At 37.2% G+C, this 25,280-nt stretch overlaps 1 protein-coding gene across 15 annotated transcripts in view; it reads left to right on the top strand.

Annotated features, from left to right (window-relative positions):
- Positions 1 to 25,280, top strand: part of LOC122696903 (muscular LMNA interacting protein) — a 286,820-nt gene that overhangs the window by 186,394 nt on the left and 75,146 nt on the right. For 11 of the 15 annotated variants that reach the window (XM_043907075.1, XM_043907063.1, XM_043907077.1 and 8 more), the window contains 4 exons: positions 4,091 to 4,156; positions 4,241 to 4,324; positions 4,443 to 4,502; positions 13,802 to 13,846. In XM_043907075.1, the coding sequence (XP_043763010.1) occupies positions 4,091 to 4,156; positions 4,241 to 4,324; positions 4,443 to 4,502; positions 13,802 to 13,846 (255 nt within the window). The remainder of the gene's footprint in view (positions 1 to 4,090; positions 4,157 to 4,240; positions 4,325 to 4,442; positions 4,503 to 13,801; positions 13,847 to 25,280) is intronic. The other 4 variants (XM_043907074.1, XM_043907072.1, XM_043907068.1 and 1 more) reach the window with 3 other exon arrangements.

Raw genomic sequence — 25,280 nt, 5'->3', positions numbered from 1 at the left:
AACTTTTAATCAGAATACTTCTAACCATTACTTAAGAATCTTTAAAAATAGGATTCAAAATATGTTCCCTTTATGCCTTGCTTGGCTATCTTCCAATTTGTTAGAAAATATATGTTTTTATAAAACCTTTTACTGGAGAATATTCTGAGAGACCTCCACTTAAAATGAATAAGAAACATCAATACAGTCCTGCTAAGTTGTCAAAAAGCAATCTATGGTCACACTTCATGTTGATAGAGATTTAATGTATTTTCTTTTAATACATTTTGTACCACAGAGGAAAAAAAAAGTCTGCTAGCAGGAGTGGATCAAAATGATATACTTGACAGAGAACTCCTTGTCAATAAAAAATCATTTCTAGAAAATTTCAAGGCTATTTAAACTCAAAATAATCCCCCCTCCAAATTTTAATGCAATTTGAATATTGTCTTCATTTCAAGGTTTCAGCATTGCTGATATATTAATAATGCTAGTTATCCTCCTGAATTTTCTAAGCATTCTGAGTAGATAGTTTTTTTATTCCTTGAGTAAACATCAGTGTTTTAAGTTGAATAATAAAGGATGTGTTTACTTAGTAAGTTCCTACGAAGTAACCAGGATAATAACCCTATTTGATTTTGGCTGAAAAAATATTTGCTCATTATATTAAACTGATCACATACTCAGATCTTTGATGGTAAACAAATTTAATTGAAATGTGGGAAAATAAGTTATTTATTATTTAAAATATTCAGAGTTCAACCTCCTTCTCTAGAGCATTTTACTGAGGCATATTGAAATCATATTCTTTCTACGGTTCGTTTAACTCCATTTATTTGTCAGTTTACCCTTCCAGTTCATCCTAAATATCTTTACTGAGGACATGTCATGTGCTGTATCCTGAGGCTATAAATACCACAGTTACATAACTGTAGTAGGAGAAGTGGTCCAGTAGGATAGAGGTACAGTCGAAGAATAATGATGATACAATATGTTTAAGTCATGTGTGGAATGATGTGGTATCTCAAGGATGGAGTGAAAGACTTTGCCTGGTTCAAATGCCAAAAACCATTATAAAGGACTTAGATTAAGATCTTTAGGGTGAGTAGGAATTCTAAGTGAGCTGACGGTGGAGGAAAGATCCATCTAGGCAGAGTTAATGACGTGTGATTGGAAGGTTAACACAAGTTCAAAAACCCAAGTCCCTTGTGGTTAAAGAGCAGGCAAGAGAGGATTGGGTAAAAGGTGTTGGTGGAGAGGCAAGGAAGGACTGGACCAGACTTCTCTCCTAAGGAGTTTGTTCCTAATTCTGATCATTAATTTCTGACTTTTCTCTTTTCTATAATTATTATCATAGAAGCCATGTGTGGTTTAAAGCCTAAAACTAAGGCCCAATATTATGTGCTTGGCATCTAGTAGAACTGGGAGGGCCTCAGATAGCTTAATTACAAGCTCTCTTCCCCATTCCGCTTCTCCAGACATGGTCCCCCAACCCTCCCTATCAAACCGACCAGGTGCAGTGCGTACTTGTTCAATCAAGGTTACCATAGCCTTCTAAGGAACCAGGGCCATCTCACTCGATCCTACAAAGCCTGCCTCCCACAGCCCCTGCTTGTTCACTCTTTCCTGAGCACGGCTTTCCTGTGGCCCAGATGGAACACACACTCTGTTCCCTGGGCCATGCCCACCTCTGAGTATTGCACTGGGCTTGATTGCACCTGCCCAGGGTCATGTATTCAGGGGCCCTATCACTGTGGAGTGGGAACCCCTTCCCCTCCCTCACCCCAGCCCACGGGGTAAATAGGAAGTGGTTAGAACACCATGTCAAGGAAAAATTAAATTTTCTGAGCAACAACAAGGAGTGATCTCTATGATATTTTCTGTTCCCTGCTATCTATTATGCATAATTAATTTTAAGTAGGAAGGATGGAGGAGGAGAAGAAAAGAGATACATTTTTTATGGTAGGAAAAAGGAAAGCTCAAGCATTTCTATTATGTGACCATAGCTAGTGTTTTATTTAATGTAAAGGAATGGATTTTGAAAAAATAGCTTCTAGACAATTTCTTTTGTGTTACTAAAATAAGGGAGTTAGTTTAACACAATAAATATTTGTTTTCTCCCACATCACAATGGGGTACAGCTCACCTTGGTGATACAACGTGGTTCAGTGATGTAGTCTCTTTCCACCTCATGTTTTCAGTTATCTGAAGAAGAAAGAGAGAATGATGAAAAGTCATATCCACCCTTAAGTGACTTTCATCAGAAGTTATGCATCACCTTTGCTCACATCATTTAGGAAAAATCAGTCACAAGCCCTAAATTCTTAAGTTCAAGGAAATGTATATCCTTGCCTGAGAAAATGAAGTAATTTGGTGAACCTAAGCCTTGTTTAGCATGATATCCAAATTAGTGCAGGGAAAAAATAAATTACAGTAAATTAAATTTATTAAATTTAATCAATTAAACAATTCAAAATCTGAATAAAAATTAAATAGAAAAAGTGAGACAAAGGTAAAACAAATATATTTTAGAAACAAATGATAATAAATGTTAGCTTATATTAAAAGATACATGTTATTAGATCAGATTAAGAAATGAATTCCAGACATTTATAAAAAATACTGATTTTTAATGCTTGGATGCAGAGAGTTGGAAATAAAAAGGCAATGATATAGTAAAAAGTACTAATAAACACATTTGATTGTATCAGGCAAAATAGAGATTAAGACCCAAAGTACTGTTATGGATATGGAGAGACACTTCATAAATACAAATATTTAATTCATGAAGAAGGTATGCTTCTAATTATGAAGGTAGCTAATAAAATGACTTCAAACTACATTGAGCAAAATTTCTAAGATCACAAGGAGAAATTAACAATTCTGTCACATTTTATGATTTCAGTTGTTAACAGGCATGCATAAGAATGCAATAAAGCTATACATGATTTGAAAAAAACAATGAAAAATTTTGATCTGATGGATACATGCACGTACAGATAGAACCCTGCAGTCAATAATTAGAGAATAGATATTATGGAATATTTACATAAAACTTACCATGTCTTATACCATAAATCTCAAACTACATAAGAAACTACTATTTTGAAGAAATTCTTTGGTTCTAACTAAATAAGTAGTAATTTAAAAATTGGATAAAAAACTTATATTCCTAAAAATTAGATAGAAAAACTACTTTTAAGTAACTCATAAGTCTAAGGAAACTTAATGGAAATATTTAAAAAATATGTTTAGCATTGTATAATAGTGATCATATACATATCACAACTTGCAGAATGCCACAAAAAGTATTCTTTGAGGGGAAAAAAGGATAAATCCAAAGACTATAGAAAGAAGTAAATAATGAGTCATAAGCAGAAATGACTGAAATGGAATGAGTATGCCAAAGGTCAAAGCCAAAAATTAGTCCAATTAAGAGATTAGAAATGGATAATCCTACCTGGAATTTGATTAAGAAAAAAGCAGGTAGACACAAGTATTAGACATGATGAAGGAGAGGGACCAAGATGGCAGTGTGGATGGCTTCTGAACTCCTCTCCTCCCAGCGATATGCCGAATGTGCAAACTGCACGTGGAGAAATTCCCTCCAAGAGAAATCCAGAACCCAGCTGAGTGACTCCAACATTTCAGATTAATAAGAAAATACCCACATCAAACCTGGCAGGAAAGGCTGAGATACACTCTTGCCATTCACCCTGCCCCTGGTACAGTGTCAAACAATTGCAAGGGCAACTCTAGCTCCCAGCTCCTCCGTTAGATTTTAGGCTGGACATCGAATGTCCCAATCTTTAAGGTTCCCACCTAAGGGAAAAGCCCCTCAAATGTTTACCTTGAAAAGCCGGTGGGACACCAATGGGGCTTGTGCCCAGAGGAGCTATAGGCTTTCTTATATTGGAGGTACTATTTCCATAGCAGAAGGTGGACATTTGTGGGCAATGCCTCCATGTCAGACAGCAGCTCATAAAATGATTCAAAGATGATTATTCTTGGAAACATTGAGACATCCAAAACTTTCTTTGAATTCAGATTTTACTATCTGTATATTTGACTAAAAACCTCACGAGAGAACCATTTCATTTATTATCACTAGGCACTAGACGAACCAGTCAAGACGGACAGCATTTCCAAGGACAACACCTTAGACCCACCTCTGGAGGTAATGGCTTCAGATCCAGCCCTGCTTTTGAAATACAATCCCGAAACTCTCTGCTAACCCAGTGCCTGGTTTCACTTCTTCCAGTTGTGTTCCCCTGCACAGCTCAGGCAGCAAACTGAGGAGCTCTATGCTACCATTGATAAGGTCTTACAGGACTCCTTGTCTATGGTAATGCCTTAGACTAGACCATGCAATTCAAACCTTTGCTTCGCTTCACTTCATTTCCCTCTGCTTGACGAGGCTGGATGCATCCTAAGCTTGTCCTTTTTTTTTTTTTTTTTCCTAGCATTCTTCTGATTCTCCTTCAAGTTCCCTACAGACTTTGTTGGGTTCTGACACAATCAAAGTATGTATATATATTTAATATAATTTACTCAACCATAACAGTTACTAGGGTAATTATTTTTAAAATAAAGGTCAAGGCCCAATAGTGATCTGGGGAATTAGTGGATAGAAACCAGCATTGTATTTTTTTGTTTGTTTGTTTGTTTTTTGTTTGTTATTAGCAAACAGCATTTTAAAAATAGGATAGTAAGAGAGCTCCCTGGTGGTGCAGTGGATAAGAATTGCCCGCCAGTGCAAGGGACACAGGTTTGATCTATGATGTGGAAGGATTCCATCTGCTGTGGAATAACTAAGCCCCTGTGCCACAAGCCCTGAACTCACGCTCTGCGGCTCAGGAGACACAGCTGATAAGCTGGCGGGCTGCAACTACTGAAGGCGGTGTATTCTAGGGCCCACAGGCCACAACTGCTGAGACTGTGTGCCTAGAGCCTGTGTTTTGCAACAGAAGAAGCCGGCACAATGAGAAGACCAAGTGCCGCAACCAGAGAGGAGCTCCCACTCGCTGCAACTAGGGAAAGCCCACATGCAGCAGTGAAGACCCAAAACAGCCAAAAAATAAATTAGAAATAAACTTTAAAAGGATAATGTGCTGAGGATTATTTTTTAAAATATGACAGTAAGAATGTAAACCGTCCATCAGACTCTATTATTCCAACCAGTGGGTAGCTACTGTTGATATTTCTTTCAATTTGTTTACATGTAGAGGTATAGGCTTGTATGTACAGGCTGCAGTAAAATCTGTTTCTACCTGTAGGTTACATTCAAAACAGTTTGGAAGCCAAAATATGAGGCTATGTTGTCATATGTTGACATTTCAAATATGGAACTGCATGTAGAGTGTGTGGCTTATTCTAATCAGAAACCATAGCTTCCGTCCTTATGTAATTCACAGCCCTTAGACTTTGAAGAAATGGAAAATGAGGTAAGAACTTTCATTAGTCTAAGAGCTTTCAGTTCAGTTCAGTTGCTCAGTCACGTCTGACTCTTTGCGACCCCATGGACTGCAACACGCCAGGCCTCCCTGTCCTTCACCAATCCCTGCAGCTTGCTCAAAGTCATGTCCATCAAGTTGATGATGCCATCCAACCATCTCATCCTCTGTCATCCCCTTCTCCTGCCTTCAATCTTTCCCAGCTTCAGGGTCTTTTTCAATGAGTCGGTTCTTCACATCAGGTGGCCAAAGTATTGGAGCTTCAGCTTCAGCATCAGTCCCTCCAATGAATATTTGGGACTGATTTCCTTTAGGATGGACTGATTTGATCTCCTTGTGTCCAAGGGATGCTCAAGAGTCTTCTGCAACACCACAGTTTAAAAGCATTAATTCTTCAACACTCAGACTTCTTTATGGTCCAGCTCTCACATCTGTACATGGCTATTGGAAAAGCCATAGCTTTGACTAGATGGTCCTTTGTTGGCAAAGTAATGTCTCTGCTTTTAAATATGCTATCTAGGTTGGCCATAGCTTTTCTTCCAAGGAACGTCTTTATTTCTGGAATTCTTTTCTTTTGGTTGACTAAATTTATTTCCTTGTTCTTTGACTCAGAGAGACTGAATCCTGGATATTTTATATTATTTGAGGACTGGAAGGTCCCCTGGAGAAGGAAATGGCAACCCACTCCAGTACTCTTGCCTGGAAAATCCCACGGACAAGGAACCTGGTGGGCTACAGTCCATGGGGTCGCAAAGAGTCAGACACGACTGAGCGACTTTACTTACTTACAACATTAATTGTTATTAGTAAATATTTAAATATTTCCTTCTTATCATATATCCATTTTCATTCATTGGGATAAAATATTACATTTCTCCAAAATTTTTTTTTGCATGCTTTGTATAGATCCACTTATCCAAATTTTAAAATGATTGTGGTTTTTCTTGTATTGATTGTTATTTTAATTAACAATAATGGATTGTTAATTGTTAGCTTTTTAGGCCAGTCTTATTTTGTCCCTTGGAATTAGTATAAATGCTTTTTTGCCTATTCTTTTTCAAAATTGGAATTATATATACATATAAAATAGATTGCATTTATTTAAAATTTTTTATTAGAGTATAGTTGACTTACAGTGTCATGTTTAAAGTAGATTTTAAATGTATAGAATTGCCTATAATTAAAAGAGTATTCCTGACTTTCAATTGGAACATTACAGACAAATATCCTTTAATAATGACATTGAAGCCAGGTGATTAATCATTGTCAGTATGAAGATTTATAGTTTTGTAGAGAGGACCTGCAAATAGTTATACCTTCTCTATCTGTAATCTATTTTGTTGTATATTCTTTATGTCTTTTAATCTAAAGATGGAAAGTTTTGATTTGCCAGAGTTACTAAATAAATTTTAGGTATTTTTTTTCTTTTCATTTGTTAAACATAAAAATATGCCATATTACATTAAATGTAACAGGAATAGGGTTTAAGAAATAATGTGAGTAATCATCTATATTATTTGTTTATTTAGCAAATATTTAATGCTTATAAGTTAAAACTACATTATTATGGGCCATTAAATTTAAGGCAGTTATTTTATTTAGCAAATATTTATTAGTGATGGGCTTGGCACTGTGAGGCACCAAGGTGATAAAGGAGAGTGAGGCAGAGTAACTTGACAGGTGTACTTAGTTGTTTTCTTAATTGAAGTACAATTGATTTACAATGTTGTGTTAGTTTTTCAGGTTATAGCACAGTGGTTTAGTTAATATATGTGTATATATATATATACATTTGTGTATAATATGCACAAATATTCTTTTTCAGATTCTTTTTCCTTATACGTTGTTATAAAATATTGAGTATAGTAGTATTATATTGGTATTATACAGTAGAACCTTATTTTTATCTATTTGATATATATTAATAGGAGTGTGTATATGTTAATTCTAATCTCCTAATGTACCCCTCCTCACCCACTTTCCCCTTTAGTACCCACAAATTTGTTTTCTGTCTGTGGATCTGCTTCTATTTTGTAAATAAATTCATTTGTATCTTTTTTTTTAATATGCTACTTATAAATGATATCATATGGTATTTGTCTTTGTCTGACTTGCTTCATTTAATATTATAATTGCTAGGTCCAGCCATGTTGTTGCAAATGGCATTATTTCATTATTTTTTATGGCATATTTATTGTATATACATACCACATTTCTTTATCCATTTCTCTGTCAATGGACATTTAGGCTGCTTTCATGTCTTGACTATTGTAAATAGTGCTGCAATGAACATTGGGTGTATGCATTTTTTCAAACTTGAATTTTCTCTGGATATATGCTCAGGAGTGGATTGCAGGATCATATGGTAGCTCTACTGTTAGTTTTTTAAGGAATCTCTGTAACGTTCTCCATAGTGGATGCACCAATTTACACTCCCACCAACAGTGCAAGAGCATTCCATTTTCTCCACTCTGAGGGGTGTACTTTGGATATAGCAGTCTGCAAGTAGGATTCAAACAGACCAAGATGGAAAGAAGCCAGTCATATAAAGATCAGGGATGATAAATTTCAGGAAGAGGAGTAAGTATTTGCAGATGTTCTGGCAGGAAAGAGCTCAGTGTGTGTGTGACGAAGGCCCATGTGGCTGCAGCGCGGTAAACCTGGGGTGAACAGTGGGAAATGAGGTGAGAAGATGGGGGCAGGGCTGGTGAGGATGCTCACACACCATGGCATGAAGTTTGAGTTCCAAGGGAAAATGTGAAGATATAAAACCATGGGGGGAATAGTAGGAAGCCACTGAGGAAGATCCTGATGGCTGCTGTAAGGAGGCTGCCGAGGCTAGGAGGGGCAGTGATGGTGGTCTGGATGGAGTGGGCGCAGGGGAGCTGCAGAGAAGAACTGGGTGTGAAAGAGATCTTGCAGGCTTGCTTGAGTTTGGGTGTGTGTAGAGAAGCAGAGGAGAATCTCAGAAGAGATCCTGGTCTCTACATTGAGTGTAGACAAGGAGATATAATGTGGAAGATGAAGAGGCTATGTTTGTCTGGACAGGATAAATTTGAGGTATGTGTCAAGCGGGCCTTAAGCCTGTGTATCTGGCAATGGTAGGAGGGCTGCGGAGGGGGTGACCAATATTTGGATGTTGTGGGCACCCTGTATGAAGATCCCAGGAAGGAATCAGGGCGGGTCCAGTCAAGGAGGATGGAAGTCCACCCTGAGAGCAAAGTCAGGGCAGTGTGGCAGCATGAAAGCTACAAGAGCAGGAGTGTGCAAGAGAGTGTGAACGTGGTGACAGCTGCCAAGAAGGAAGAATAAATGAGGCTTCAGCAGGGCTCATTAGGTTTGACTGTGATTTTGAAACTATACTGTTGTTGCTTATGTGTTGTTCTTTCTTACATTTGCTATTTTTCTAGCCTTTACTAGCATATACAGAACTTTTGAACTTAAGGCTATTCTTTTGTTTTTTTAATTTATTTTGAATTTTTTTCAGTCAGTTCAGTCGCTCAGTCGTGTCTGACTCTGCGACCCCGTGTGCTGCAGCATGCCAGGCCTCCCTGTCCATCACCAACTCCTGGAGTTTACTCAAACTCATGTCCATTGAGTCGGTGATGCCATCCAATCATCTCATCCTCTGTCATCCCCTTCTCTCGCCTTCAATCTTTCCCAGCATCAGGGCCTTTTCAAATGAGTCAACTTTTCGCATCAGGTGGTCAAAGTATTGGAGTTTCAGCTTCAGCATCAGTCCTTCCAATGAACATTCAGGACTGATCTCCTTTAGGATGGACTGGTTGGATCTCCTTGCAGTCCAAGGGCTCTCAAGAGTCTTCTCCAACACCACAGTTCAAAAGCATCAATTCTTCAGCACTCAGCTTTTTCTAGTCCAACTCTCACATCCATACATGACTACTTGAAAAATCATAGCCTTGACTAGACAGACTTTTGTTGGCTTTTTAATATACTGTCTAAGTTGGTCATAAGTTTTCTTCCAAGGAATAAGCGTCTTTTAATTTCATGGCTGCAATCACATCTGCAGTGATTTGGGAGCCCCCAAAATAAAGTCTGCCACTGTTTCCACTGTTTCTCCATCTATTTGCCATGAAGTGATGGGACCGGATGCCATGATCTTAGTTTTCTGAATGTTGAGCTTTAAGCCAACTTTTTCACTCTCCTCTTTCACTTTCATCAAGAGGCTTTTTAGCTCTTCTTCACTCTCTGCCATAAGGGTGGTGTCATCTGCATATCTGAGGTTATTGATATTTCTCCCAGCAATCTTGACCACAACTTGGGCTTCATCCAGCCCAGCGTTTCTCATGATGTACTCTGCATATAAGTTAAATAAGCAGGGTGACAATATACAGCCTTGATGTACTCCTTTTCCTATTTGGAACCAGTCTGTTGTTCCATGTCCAGTTCTGTTACTGCCTGACCTGCCTACAGGTTTCACAAGAGGCAGGTCAGCTGGTCTGATATTCCCATCTCTTTCAGAATTTTCCACAGTTTATTGTGATACACACAGTCAAAGGCTTTGGCATAGTCAAAAACATCTATAATTTTCTGGAACTCTCTTCCTTTTTCGATGATCTGGCGGATGTTGGCAATTTGATCTCTGGTTCCTCTGCCTTTTCTAAAACCATCTTGAACATCTGGAAGTTTATGGTTCACGTATGCCTGAAACATGACTTGAAGAATTTTGAGCTTTACTTTACTAGCGTGTGAGATGAGTGCAGTTGTGTGGTAGTTTGAGCATTCTTTGGCATTGCCTTTCTTTGGGATTGAAATGAAAACTGACCTTTTCCAGTCCCGTGTCCACTGCTGAGTTTTCCAAATTTGCTGGCATATTGAGTGCAGCACTTTCACAGCATCATCTTTTAGGATTTGAAATAACTCAGCTGAAATTCCATCACCTCTACTAACTTTGTTTGTAGTGATGCTTCCTAAGACCTGCTTGACTTCACATTCCAGGATGTCTGGCTCTAGGTGAGTGATCACACCATCGTGATTATCTGGGTCATGAAGATCTCTTTTTTTTATAGTTCTTCTATGTATTCTAGCCCCCGTTTCTTAATATCTTCTGCTTCTGTTAGGTCCACACCATTTCTGTCCTTTATTGAGCCCATCTTTGCATGAAATGTTCCCTTGGTATCTCTAATTTTCTTGAAGAGATCTCTAGTCTTTCCCATTCTATTGTTTTTGTCTATTTCTTTGCACCGATCACTAAGGAAGGCTTTCTTATCTCTTCTTGCTATTCTTTGGAACTGTATTCAAATGGGTATATCTTTCCTTTTCTCCTTTGCTTTTGGCTTCTTTTCTTTTCTCAGCTATTTGTAAGGCCTCCTCAGACAGCCGTTTTGCTTTTTTGCATTTCTTTTTCTTAGGGATAGGCTTGCTGCCTGCCTCCTGTACAATGTCACGAACCTCCGTCCATAGTTCATCAGGCACTCTGTCTATCAGATCTAGTCCCTTAAATCTTTTTCTTACTTCCACTGTATAATCGTTAGGGATTTGATTTAGGTCATACCTGAATAGTCTAGTGGTTTTCCCTACTTTTGACACGCATAAAAATCATATATTTTTTTCTGGAACCATCCAGGAAAAAAGAAAACCACCAGACAAGAAAATTTTAAACCAAGCCCACTTCTTCTTTCTTAAATTTAATTTTGTGTACACCTTCTTTTATTTTTGAAAGTCCCTTCTTTTTTATTTTCTAAATTAAATTTAATTAATTTTTTAGAGTATAGTTGCTTTATAATGATGTGTTAGTTCCTGCTATGTGACAAGGTGAATGTACAACATGTGTAAATATATCCCTTCTTTGAATTTTTTTCACATTTAGGACAACACATAGACATAGACAACAACATAGGCTATTCTTTTTAGTCTTGTATGAAAACAGTGACCTGATAAGCATAATGTATATGTAGTTTTTCCTCCACGTTTTCCTAGATATATACTTTGTTATTTTTTTATTTTACTATTTTCTATTACTTTTTATCTTTTGTAGGCTCTTGTTTTCTTCAGGACAACATTTTTCTGGATATCACTTTTATATTTGATCTGGAATTCTGTTGATCTGGGACCTTAAGCCATTAACAATTATTGTAATTCTTCTTATATTAGGATGAGTTCCTGCTATCTTATTTCATATTTTCTACTTAAAATGTTTTCTTTTGGATATTTTGACATTTATTGGTTTGAAAATGAAGAAAATTTCAGTTTGCATTTTTGTTACTGTTCATAATTACATGTAAATTATTAAAAGCAATAATTGTGCTTATTTTCCTATCAATTTTCAGACTTACAAGTGTATTTTTCCAAAATTAAGTACCACAGCATTTTCCACTTTCCAGTTATAACCAAGAGCTCTATATATGTACAAATACACACACACACACAGTTTGTTAGTATCTTTTGGACCTCTGTATTTGAATTTTAATGGTGATATTTTTCTTGATTTATTCTTTATTTAGATACTTAATCTTTATTTAGATCCTGATTTCTGAAAGATTCATAGATTTTTCCTGGATTTATTTTTCTTTTTTTTAACTCCTGCTGAAAAGTGTGTTCAGTGAGTGTTTTTGTATTGATTCTATTGCCTGTGTTCCAGAGATTAGCATTATTTTACCCTTTCTTTTAAATTATAGCTTTGCCAGATATAAAATTATAGGTCCCCTTTTCTCAACAGATTTTTGGCCTAGATTCTTTCTTGTCAACAACATAACTTGTGAAATATTTTGTCAGCATGATATGTACTCCGCTACTACAGAGTGATCATTTACAGAGCAGCACTGTAATCTTTTAGAGTTTTGTCTTTATGATGTTACTGATTTTTCCTATTATGTGTCTAAGTGTGTGTGTGTTTTCTTTTATGTATCTGAGTTGATCTTCTCTTCGGCCTTTCATCTGAAGTTTTCAGTCTTTTCCTGCCCTTACATTTAGGATATTTTTAGTCATTATTTTTTCAAATGTCTCTTTCTTACTAGGGCTCTCACTATATGATTTTGTCACTTTTGTTTCTATATCCCATGTCTTAATCTTTACATATTTTTTTCTATTTCTTGTTTCCTAATTCTTCCAAGAAGATGCCTTGATCTGATATTCTAGTTCAAGAATTTGTTCAGTATCTATTCTATTCTTCAGTCTTTAGTTCTTTATTGTAGCTTATATAATTCTGTTTTAAAAGTCAGGTTCATTGAGGTATAATTACCCATTGTAAAATTTACCCATTTAGTGTAAAATTCTATGAGTTTTGACAAAGCATATAGTTATATAGCCACCACCACATCCAAGATGCAAAACCTCCATCAAATAAAACACTTTCCATGTGCTGCTTTGTAGTCTATTTCTCCCTGCAACCCAGGTTCACTTGCATGTGAAAAAGTGAAAGTAAAAGTCGCTCAGTAGTGTCTGACTCCTTACAACCCCATGGACTGTATATTCTCCGGGACAGATTACTGGAGTGGGTAGCCTTTCCCTTCTCCAGGGGATAGTCCCAACTCAGAGATAGAACCCAGGTCTCCCTCATTGTAGGTGGATTCTTTACCAGCTGAGCCAAAAGGGAAGTCCATGTATCCATAGCTAAGTCTTCATTTTTATTGAAATATAGTTGATGTACAAATGTATTTCATAATTTATAATGAAATCAGTTAGCTTGATTGAGAAAGTTCCTCTAGCCATGTTTTGCATCTCAAGTGTAAATTTTGAGGAAATATATAATATGATCCATCTATGTTTTTATTGTTACTTTTTGTGAGTTTCTCACAAAGAGAAAAAGCAGCAAGATAAATTAAGATATTAAAATAACTGAGAATATGAAGCATATGTAATGAAGCTGGGAAGGCTCATTAATTTTGAAGTCTCAGTGAAGCTGAAGACATGTGTTGGTATATTTGAGAAATGAAGATGGTAGATGGGAAGTAGAGCTCTAAAAGACAGATGTGAGAAATGAAAGTTCAGAAGTTTTCCATTTTATTTGTGAAGGTGACATCTAGTAACAGTCCTGGGAGCTGATGATTGAAATGGAGCAGGCAAGGATATTTTTGGAGTTGAACAGCTCAAAGAATTGAGGAATAGAGACTTCTGTGTGAATTCTGAACTTGCATGAGGAACTGTTATGATCCATGAATGAACGTCATTGATAAACAAGATATAATTTCTTCAAAACTGATTGATAACAGCAATGAAGAGAATAATAAAGTGAAAGTAAAGCTTAGTGAAATAAATTTCTAAGGAACAGGAGGTTTTGTATAGAAAAGATGGAGTACTGGTTAGAAAGTCTTCATAGGAAAAGAAAGGTGAACACGTATCCCAGAGGTTGAATCTTTTAATATTTTCTTGATTACTTCAGTAGTATAATTGTTTTTATTTTCATACAGATGCCTACAACTCTTCCAAGAGCAGCTGGTCGAGAAACCAAATACGTAAGTCCCTTTATAATTATACATACTGCTGTTGTAATGGGTGCCTGGACTTGCTTTGGAGCGAACTCAATTATACAATCATTTGAACTGAATTAGTTGAATTTTTCACAAATGGAAGAGATAGGATGGTATGATTGGCCCAGAGGTGGAAAATGAGTTGTTTCAGGTAAATATATTGACTGAATTCCTTTTAAGTGAGATCTTACTTATCTGATTAGTTTGGCTGAATCAAACAGAACTCCAATACCTGCTTTCTGTCTTTCTAATTATCAATGCTTAGATAACATTTTCATTTTTGTTATGATTTATCATGTTTATTATGATGGAGTCCACTCATATACTTGAAATATTAAGATTTGTCTATTTCTGATGGGATTGCCAGTTTAGGTGATTTTGACTAGTTTGCTGCTTTCTTGCATTTAAATATTTAGCAAAGAAATCAGTCCCACTTTTGAACAAAAATGTATTAATAATGAGCATGTAGTATAAACTCACACACATGATTCAATAAATTGTGGCGAGCTGGCTCTGAATGTGCTAGATGCACACACGTAGCTTCACCCCATTCCTACTCTCTATTCACCAAATAAGCCATTATGCAGTCAAATTCTGCATCTGACCAAACATATTCTGGTGTAAATAAGACTGTTTCCTAAGGAAGTGTTTAATATTTAGTTTAAAACAAACCAGCAAACTATTCCTTTTAGTTTATATTTTTGAGTATCGTCATCATCATTCAGAGTCAATTAGTAAATATAAATTTTATGACCAATCTTCTTTCAATGTATACATTTCTGCCTTCATTTGCACCTCTCCAACGCAGATAATGAATTGAGTGAAGTTATTGAGCTTCATCACATTCAGGAAGTGATGTTTAGGGGGTATGGATAGGAACACTGCTTAGAACATTATTTAGAAGTTTCACTGTTATTTTCTGTTATTCCTGGAAGTTATTTGAAGCAAATACTTTAAAAAGTGGAGGCATTTGGGGGCTGTTTGTTGTCATTCAGTTGCCCAGTTGTGTCTGGCTCTTTGCAGACCCCATGGACTGCTGCATGCCAGGCCTCCCTGTCCCTCATCATCTCCTGAAGTTTGCCCAAGTTCATGTCCAGTGTTGCTGCTTGCTCCAGAATCCTGGAAAGTCATTTAAACCTGTCTATGCCTTAGATTTTTTAATCTATAAAATCAACTTCTCCAATGGCTCAGCAGGTAAAGAATCTGCCTGCAATGCAGGAGACACAGGAGACTCGGGTTCAGTCCCTGGGTTGGGAAGATCCCTTGGAGAAGGAAATGGCAACCCTCTCCAGTATTATTGCCTGGAAAATCCCATGGAAGAGGAGCCTGGTGGGCTACAGTCCATGGGGTCACAAAGAGGCAGACACGACTAAGTGACTAACACTTTCAAAATTGGGATGGTTACTAATGGTTGATGTAAGATTTACAATGGTTGATGTATGAAAAGTCCTTGGTATAGTCCTGACACAGATATGACTCAATAAATGATTGTTCTTCCCTTTCTTCTTTTTTCCCCCTTCGTCTATGTCTCTCCACTTCTCTTCCTCCTCCTTATTTTGGGAAGACTGCATGCACCATGATTTAGCTAGTCCTTTGATTCTTTAGTTGAATATAAGAAAAGAAAGTCCTTAGAGATGTTTCTATACTTTTTGTGACTAAGACATTCTACAAAAGCCAGATCCAAGAAAAAATAGAATATTCTTTACTCTCTCCTTTCTTTCTCATCTACTCTTAATTTGCACCCAAGTCTGATTTAGGCTCATTTGAAATAAGGATGCCTTCTTCCATCCCTCCAGGAGATGGGTAATTTGATAGCATTGGCAATAATCCTACTGGAGGTGCTTCAGTCTCCATAGTTAGAGGCTATTTCAAATTATTCTTCTGTCAGTTATCTGACTTAATTAAAGGAGGTTAACATTTGCCCCAAACTTTGTGACAGCATTTGAATCATTCAAGTTAACTGAAGTTAAGTGAATCATCAAGTAGATTTAATATAGACTCAAACAAATATCAATTCTTATTCAGATAAGATTCTTGACTTTGATTAAATTTGGTTTCTTGGAGATTTGTTTTTTACTTTCTCCTACAAAATGACATTTGAATTGTTTGTGACACCTCAAATATGTCCATGTCTTTTGGAAGCCTAGATGGGTAACTTTACAGTGGGATGTGAAAACTAGTTTCTGGTGCCATCATAGGGAAGTCACACTTGTAAATATTTGGCTTCGGTTATTCCATTTACTAAGTGATGTCTGACATTTCTTTTCAGGAGAAAAATGAAATTTTAGAACAGAAGTCTTCTTTAGTTATAAGCCTTAATCTTATGTGAACAATGGACCTTGAATGCAATATACCCTGATTTTTAAAAAAGAATGACACTGGAATATTTTCTTTTTTAAAACTTTTTATATTGAAGAAAATTGAAATTTTATATTGGTATATAGTTGATTTACAATGTTGTGTTAGCTTTAGGTGTACAGCAGAGTGATTTAGCTATACATATATCTGTTCTTTTCCAAGTTCTTTTCCCATATAGGTTAATACAGAGTATTGAGTAGAGTTTCCTGTGCTTTATTTTAGGTCCTTGTTGATTATCTATTCTTTATATTCTATGATATATATGATAATATAATAATTAGGAGGCTAATCTCAACCTCCTAATTTATCTCTCCCCACTGATTCTGTAATATTTTCTTCTAGAAACTCTAATATTTGTATTAAAGAGCTACAAGTGCATCATATTAAGTGTGACTTGAATAGTTATCACTTAATTAATCTTTATATTTTTCTTCCTTCTTCTCCCATGGAAATTCAAAATCAAATCTGAGAATCCTACAGGTTGTAATATTTTAATATTCTACCATCTCTCTTCAAAACTTTGAGGAAAGCAGGCATCTTTGCAGCATACATCTGCTAGGACTAGGTGTGTTATTGCCTTTCTTAGATTTTACTACAAAGCAGGGATCATGCAGTTTACCATCTTCTGCACCTCAGAGGAAAAATGGGAAGACTTGAATTAGAACCAAGAAGAAAAATTTTGTTACACTGCGGGGTATCCTCAGTTGGTTAGCACACTCCACTCAACACCCTACTTTGGAGGGGTGGGGGGGTGCTTTAAAAAAGTATCCTATATAATCTATGAATTGTGATGAGTAGAAAATATAGTTAGTTGCTAGCCCTATTATTCAATTTTCCCCCTTTTCCCCACTGATTTGACAAATATCTGGTGTCTGCCATGCCCCAGCACTTATGTAGAGTCACTGGGGTGTGAGCCATGTACAGAACAGCAGTGTCCCCATTTCTGAAGCACAGGATGGGGAAGACAGGAAACAATCAAAAGAGGAAAGAGCAAGATGCTTGCTCACAGAAATTGGAGGAGAGCGAGACAGAGAACTGGTGTTGAGAATTGATGTTAAAACAAGTGTACAAAGATACTAATTCTCAATGCGTCAGTATGTTCATTGGATTTCCAGTTTTCCTGGGAAGATGAGAGTGGTTTAATTAAATAATGAGAAATTACACGACTAATTCCTTTTCAGGGGGCCTTTGATGAAAGGCTGGCTTTCCTTCATCAAAAAAAGAAAAAAGATAGAAAATCCTTGTAAAACAATTCATGTCCTTTTCTTAATCTTGACTGCACACATGGTTACATTCCACATAGTCTGCTTTTTAGGATGAGCCAGATGTAGTAAAGTACCATCAATTTAGACTAAAGTCAAGGTTTTTCTTCAATTCATGGTGTACTTGAATTGCAGTTTATTTCAAAGTAATTTAATTCGGGTTCTCTTAAGTGTAATAGAATTTAAATGAGGCTAACAAACACATTGAGTGGTCCTAATCATCACAGGTCACTTGTGGGATTAATTATATTATCATTCATATTTCACTTCATTGTTTTTCAGTTCAGTTCAGTCACTCAGTCATGTCCGACTCTTTGCGACCCCATGAACCACAGCACGCCAGGCCTCCCTGTCCATCACCACCTCCCAGAGTTTACTCAAACTAACTCATGTCCATCAAGTCGGTGATGCCATCCAGCCATCTCATCCTCTGTGGTCCCCTTCTCCTCCTGCCCCCAATCCCTCCCAGCATCAGGGTCTTTTCCAATGAGTCAACTCTTCACATCAGGTGGTCAAAGTATTGGAGTTTCAGCTTCAGCATCAGTCCTTCCAATGAACACCCAGGACTGAACTCCTTCAGGATGGACTGGTTGGATCTCCTTGCAGTCCAAGGGACTCTCAAGAGTCTTCTCCAACACCACAGTTCAGAAGCATCAGTTTTTTGGCACTCAGCTTTCTTCACACACCAACTCTCACATCCATACATGACCACTGGAAAAACCATAGCCTTGACTAGACAGACCTTTGTTGGCAAAGTAATGTCTCTGCCTTTTAATATGCTGTCTAGGTTGGTCATAACTTTCCTTCCAAGGAGTAAGTGTCTCTTAATTTCATGGCTGAAATCACCATCTGCAGTGATTTTGTTTTTAACAGATGCTGAATTCAATAATCATAATAACTAATGTTTTGAGCTCTTACAGATGAGTTTTAACTATCTCATCTAACATTATACCAGTCCTATGATGTGGGTATGATTATTTCAAATTTCTGTTTTATGGAGGAGGAAACAAAGTCACAGAGGAGGCAAAATCCAACCTAGGTCTTCCTCGCATAAAGCCCCTGTCATTAATATTTGTTTGCACCAACAGAAGCTGAAAATAATTTGTCTTCCTTAAATATTTTACACATTAGTATTCATTTTCTGGGTCTGAATTATTTCTTCATCCCCCCAAACCTTCAGTCTAAACTTGGAATGAATAATTTTGTATCTGGTGACAACATCTGGGATGATAATGTTTAGAATATTTCTAATGTTTTAAATTATTTTCTTATATGTAAATTAACTCATACTTTATCAGTTAACCTATGAGTGATTGTTTTCCATAGCACTCATTTTTAAAGAGTTTCTTTTCCCCTAAGGAATGAATTTTCTAATTAAGTTTCCGTTTGACTCTGTTTTCATACTAACATCTTTGGAGGGAAATGTCATTTTTTTTTTCTTTACATTATACTTGTCTTTGTAACTATTTATTATTTTTCATTAACTACTGCCAGTATAATTTCATTTCACTCATGTAATTCAAAACCACAGTATGCTTTCTTAATAAAGAGCAACTTCAGAAAATAGGGCAAGTATTTGGACTTATTACTAATTTATCCAAAAAACTCTCACTTGGAGTCACATTTTATTGATAACAACTCATTTAATAAAGTCACTACATTTCAGAAATTACTTTTAAGTGCCAGAGAAAGAACAAAGACAGGCTTATTGAATATAATATAGCATAGAGGTAAAAATCTTATTTTAATGAGCTGGAGGGACAGAAAAATATCATTACAATGGAAGTATATTGCTTTCAAAATATCATCGTATATTAAAAATGTGTCAAACTTTATTAAGGATATTTCCTTCTCTATATACAGATATTCAAATAAAGGTCATCTTCTCCAATTTAGCCAGCACACACAGTCCCCTTGTTGCTATGGCTGGAAACGTTGCTATGCTGGAGTGCTTCAGGGCTGACGTGCCCTTATGCAGCCACAGATCTTAGAGTAAGAGGTGACAAATCCAATCCACTTAAATCCAGACATGGATCCGCATCTGCTTCCGTAGGATGTGACCAGATATTTGATGAGCTATGAACAGTTTCAGCAAGAAATTCCCCTCTACTGATCATTCTTCTTTCTTTTCTTTATGGTTCAGAAATATTTCCAAGATGTGTATGTATGAGAGAGGATGAGGAAGAAATGGAAAATAATTATGTCAGTTGTGCTAAGTGAGGGGGAAGAGAAATGACTTAATGAGGCATCCCTTATGCCTTGGTCCTTATCATCATTTTACACGTCATCAAACACAAAGGTGCCATATTTCACCCACATTTCCCTTGGTTTGATCATTAATGTAAACTGTGACATATGTAGACTGTGACTGTCACTGGTCCCCGTGGTTATTTATTCTGCCTACCAATTATGTTCATAGCAACATGGAATCATCATCCCCTAACTTACTGAGTCAAACTTTTAAAATACTTCCAGCTCTACTTTTTATATTTAGAACATTTTGGGACATATTACTAAATGCTCTAGTGACTTTTAGTGAGATATTCATACAGGGTAAGGTCTACAGATAGAAAAAACAATAAGAAGGAAGAAAGATATGATGTCTCATGAATATATCTCTATGGTCTTGGTACCTCCTATGCTTACCATTGGATTGATTTTTTAAAATTGAAGTATAGTTGATTTACAATGTTGTGTGTTAATTTCTGCTGTGAAGCTTCCCAGGTGGCACAGTGGTAAAGAATCTGCCTGCCAATTCAAGAGATGCAGGTTCAGTCCCTGGGCTGGGAAGATCCCCTGGAGAAGGAAATGGCCACCCACTCCAATATTTTTGCCTGGGAGATTCTATGGACAGCGGAGCCTAGTAGGCTACAATCCATGGGCTTGCAAAGAATAAGACATGATTGAGCACACATGTACACATGTTAATTTTGCTGTACAGAGACGTGACTCAGTTATACATATATATTATTTTTCATATTATCTTCCATGTTGGTTTATCACAGAATAGTAAATATAATTTCCCGCACTAGACAGTACCACCTATGTCTCCCAATCCTCTCCTCCCGACCCTTCTTCCCTCTTAGCAACCACAAGTCTGTTCTCTATGTCTGTAAATCTATTTCTATTTTGTAGATATGTTCATTTGTATCAAATTTCAGATTCTACTTATAAGTGATATCATATGATGTTTGTTTTTCTCTTCCTAACTTTTTTTTGCTTAGTATGATAATCTCTAGATCCATTAATGTTGCTTCAAATGGCATGATTTCATTTCTTAATGGCTGTGTAATATTCCATTGTTTATGTGTATCCCATCTTCTTTTGATTTCAATCTTTTGGGTAGTGCCTTATGTACAAATAACAGGAATGCTCTCTAGCTTAAGGGTGAGATAGTGTCTTATCATTTTATAATATAAATATAATATAAATATAAAATATTTCCTCAGTGCTAAGTTCAGCACTCAGACTATTAGGGGCTCTGTTGATGTTTTAAGTTTTGTCTTTTTGCCTATCTGTAGATCAATCTTATCTGGGAGAATTAAAATTCAATTAATACGTTATCATTAATAAGAGTTGTTTGAGCCTTGAGAAAACTCAGGACAATTAAAGTCAACAGAGAAAAGGTCAAAGAGAAACACTGTAATGCTGTTGAATTGAGAGGGACATGACTGTTGAAGGAGAAAAGATTGCTAAGAGTACAGAGAGTAGAAGGCAAAAGCAAGTGTTTAACACTTTTTACTTGCTGCAACTTGATTTTATTTCTGTCTCCCAAAAGGGTGTCTGCTGGTGTGATGCCAGATACCCATGAGTCAAGCATAGGGAACAGCTGCAGATTGCATGGAAAGGCAGCTTTAGAAAATGCCTGAGAAGCTTGGTTTTCCTTTATGTGCCTCTAGCATGAGATCTTTAGGGAAGGATAATGGTTTATCCAAAGTGGGTTTCTTTATGTTTGGTGGTCCATGTGCCTACATGCTTACTGATCCCACAGGAACCACTCTGCTTTCAGTTCCCAGTTATCATTCACCTCTCAGAGGGTAAAAACAACATTGACATGTGTGTCATAAAAAAGCAACGCTGGGCAGTGACTGGGGAGCTTGGTTTTTCTTTATGTTCCTCGGGCATGAGGTCTTTGGCAATTTATTTTTCAGTGGATTTCAAATCCTTCTTTCTTTCTTTAGTCTAACTCTATTAGTTTGCATGTAACTTGCCTTTTTAACAGATTTACTTTGAAATAAGAAGTTTTGATTTTTACAATTTTTTGACTGCTCTGTATGTTTTAAAAAGTTTTGTTTTTTGTTTTTTAATGATGACAAATGGGTTAAAATACGTCCACTCTCCAACTTTTCTTTCTTTAGTAATTAAAATGGTGTCAAAGGCTATAGAATATAGACCATAGGACCTTGTTTCACACAAAAGCCAATCTTACCCTCACTCTAATGTTCTTCATGGACAGATCAAACGACTAACAACCTTGGTGCTGTTCAAGTCCAGCTTCAGGTTTATTTTTAGGTACCCCATGTTCCTTCTCTTCCTTAGTTTAGTTTTTTACCAATGGGCAGTTGTTTAAATATAGTAGTCTCCTCTCACTATTCACAGCTCCAATTTCAGCTCACCAAACAGTCTTTCCTTACTCTTGAAAAATCATTGCTAGAATATTGGTAACAACTATAGCTACAGAATTTAATAAACAATCTTAACCCATATTGGGCAAGGAGAAGGAGGTTTCTCTAAGGGTTTGATACAACTAGATTAGTTGAGAGAGTCTGGTTTTATTAGTGATAATACACATAAGCCAACATTCTTTTTCTTTGATAAAGGATCTGCAGTGGCTTTATAAATATTTACTTCACCTTAAAGTTCAAATTTAATTCTGGTTTTTTTTTTTCCTTCTGGAAATAGTTTCTCATAATAGTGATATGAAGTCCATTATATTAGATGAAATAAAAATGTATTGGGGATGTCTAAAACACCTTATTGTTATGTCATCATTCTTAGTGAAGAAATCTGGGGGACTTGTGGAGATTGAATACAAAGATATATGGGTTTTCCTCTAATTTAATTAATATGTTTGCCTGAGCATTTTATCTTTTTCTCTATGACAGTCTCGTATTATTTAGCCCAATGTACTGAAAAATGTTAGTAATGTAGTTAAGTTGTGCAAATATTTTTAGTGGGTGACTTCTTTTTTTCTTAAAATTACTGAGATAAAAGCTTAACTATGCTTTTTGAAATATTTTATTTGTTTATTGACCGTGCTGGGTCTTCATTCTGCGTGGGCTCTCTCTAGTTGTGGTGAGCGGGACGACTCTAGCTGCAGTGTGTGGGCTTCTCACTGTGGCGTCTCTTGTTGGAGCGCGGGCCCTGGGGCACGTGGCTTCAATACCTGCAGCACATGGGCTCAGCAGTCGTGGATCTAGGGCTCTAGAGCGCAGGCTTAGCAACTGTGGTGAACGGGGCCCAGATGCTCCACTGGGTGTGGAATCTTCCTGGACCAGGAATCGAACCAGTGTCCCCTGCATTGCCAAGCAGATTCTTAATCACTGGGCCACCAGAGAAGCCCCTTATTTATGTTTCATTTCCATCAAGACACATTTAGTTCAGCATATTTCATAGAGGCTGTTTAGCTAAGGAAGTTAGTAGAGAAATTCTCTCATTATTCCAATAGTGAAAAATTAACTAAAGGAAAAAGATCCTAAGACATTAGAAGTAACCATTACTCATATTGCATCACGAGGTTGAAAATGAAGCCTTTGGTGAGCTGAGCAGTCACTGAATGAGCATTCTGAAGGGCAATTTTCTGTAGCACAGAAGAGTCAGAAACCTTAGTGGACACTAACCTGGCCCCCAGCTATTAGCCAGGGCAGCTAGAGGTGGGAAGCCATTAGCCAGGACAGCCTGCTGCCTTAGAGCAGCCAGGAATGACAGTGAACAGTGGCCATCCTGGTGAAGAATGGCATGAGTCAGAAACAAAAACAAACCACGATGGACACAGTACAAGAAGGACTGCAGGTGCCTGGTTGTCACGTTCAGTGATTCACAATCCTGTGTGCTTGGCAATACCATGGGCGTCACTCAGCCTTCAGTTTTCAGTCATCATTCACCTCTCAGAGGGTAAAGACAACATTGACTCGTCTGTCGTAAACCCTGAAAATGTTTGCAATTTCAAAAAGAACAGAAATAGTTTAGGAACACAGCATTATTGGGTCTTAGCCAAGTATATTTATAATTGTGCATCTGTCTTTGACCACTTCCTGAACTTCCCTGGGCCAGTGGTTAAGACTCTGAACTTCAAATGCAGGGCACAAGGGTTTGGTCCCTAGTTTAGGAGGATCCTGTACGCCATGTGGTGCAGCCAAAAAAAAAAAAAAAAATTATATATGTTGCCCGCTTCCCAGCAATGGTGAAAGCTGAGCTGATGTGGAAGCCCAGCCTCCCATTTAAGAGCAGAATAGCTTGAGAAAATGTAACTGTTAAACTATATATGTATCTCAAACTACAAGAAAGAAAGTGAAACTGTGGGTGCCAGATATGAAGAGAGAGCTCCAGGTGGGAAAATAAAATATGATGGGAAAATAAGTATAAGCTCTATAGGACACAGGTACATCAGAACCTAGGAGTTGGGAACTTAGAGTTTAGCTTTCACTGTGTAGTGAATCTGTGAGCTATTAATGAATCCTTTGTGTGCATCCAGGTGTCTGGAAGGCCCCATATCCATGAAGTGTGGGATAGAAATAGACATACATCCTTCCAACATCTTTATCCTGCACTCCTGAGTACCCTGCACTCCTGCACATCCATAAAAAAATGGGTGCTAAACTTATGAAGACCACGAATTTGGAGCAGGTTCAATGGGACTTCCCAGGTGGTGCAGTTGATAAAGAACCTGCCTGCCAATGAAGGAGATGCAAAAGACGATGGTTCGATCCCTGGGTTGTTATGATCCCCTGGAGGAGAAAATGGCAACCCACGCCAGTATTCTTGCTTGGAAAATTCCATGGACAGAGGAGCCTGGCGGGCTACAGTCCATGGAGTCACAAAGAGTCGGCCACAACTGAGCGCACACGCAACAACAAACCTATGAAACTTGAACATGTGGGGACCTGCGCCCCTGTGAGGCTGATGAAATTCAATGGAAACTTGTCCAGAATCAGTGAAACTCCTGGGCCCCCCACCGGGACAAACATGAAATGTATTATTGGCATGGTTTCCCAACTCAGGGTTTCTCAGATACCTACAGAAATCATCACTAAAATTAGTAATGACTAAAGAGGAGCTCAAAATCAAAACTAAAAAGTCACCAAATGAGTGAAGGACATCTTGGGACAGAGGCAGGAAGGAGAGTCAGCAGATACAAGAAACAGGAGATTTAATCATGTGTGTGTGTGTGCTAAGTCGCTCAGTCATGTCTGACTCTGCGACCCTATGAGAAGTAGCTCACTAGGCTGCTCTGTCCATAGAATTTCTCTAGGCAAGAATACTGGAGTGGGTTGCCTTGCCCTCTTCCAGGGGATTTTCCCGACAAGGTTCGAACCGGCATCTCTTATGTCTCCTATATTGGCAGGTGGGTTTTTAAGCACTAGTGAGTGCAATCTGGGAAGCCCGATTTAACCATGAGAGATTATAGAAAAATCTGGAATGAAATACACATATAATAAAAATGTTGAAAGAGTTAAAAGGAGTTATGGATATCATAAAAAGATTTGATAAAGAATCAAACTGAACTCCTTGAAGTTAAAAATGCTGTCATAAAAATATAAAATTCAATGGCCATGTTTAATGTATATTGATTTGGTAAC

This window comes from Cervus elaphus, chromosome 7 (genome assembly GCF_910594005.1).
Source record: "Cervus elaphus chromosome 7, mCerEla1.1, whole genome shotgun sequence".
NCBI lineage: Eukaryota > Metazoa > Chordata > Mammalia > Artiodactyla > Cervidae > Cervus > Cervus elaphus.
This window is presented reverse-complemented; position numbering and strand designations above follow the sequence as displayed.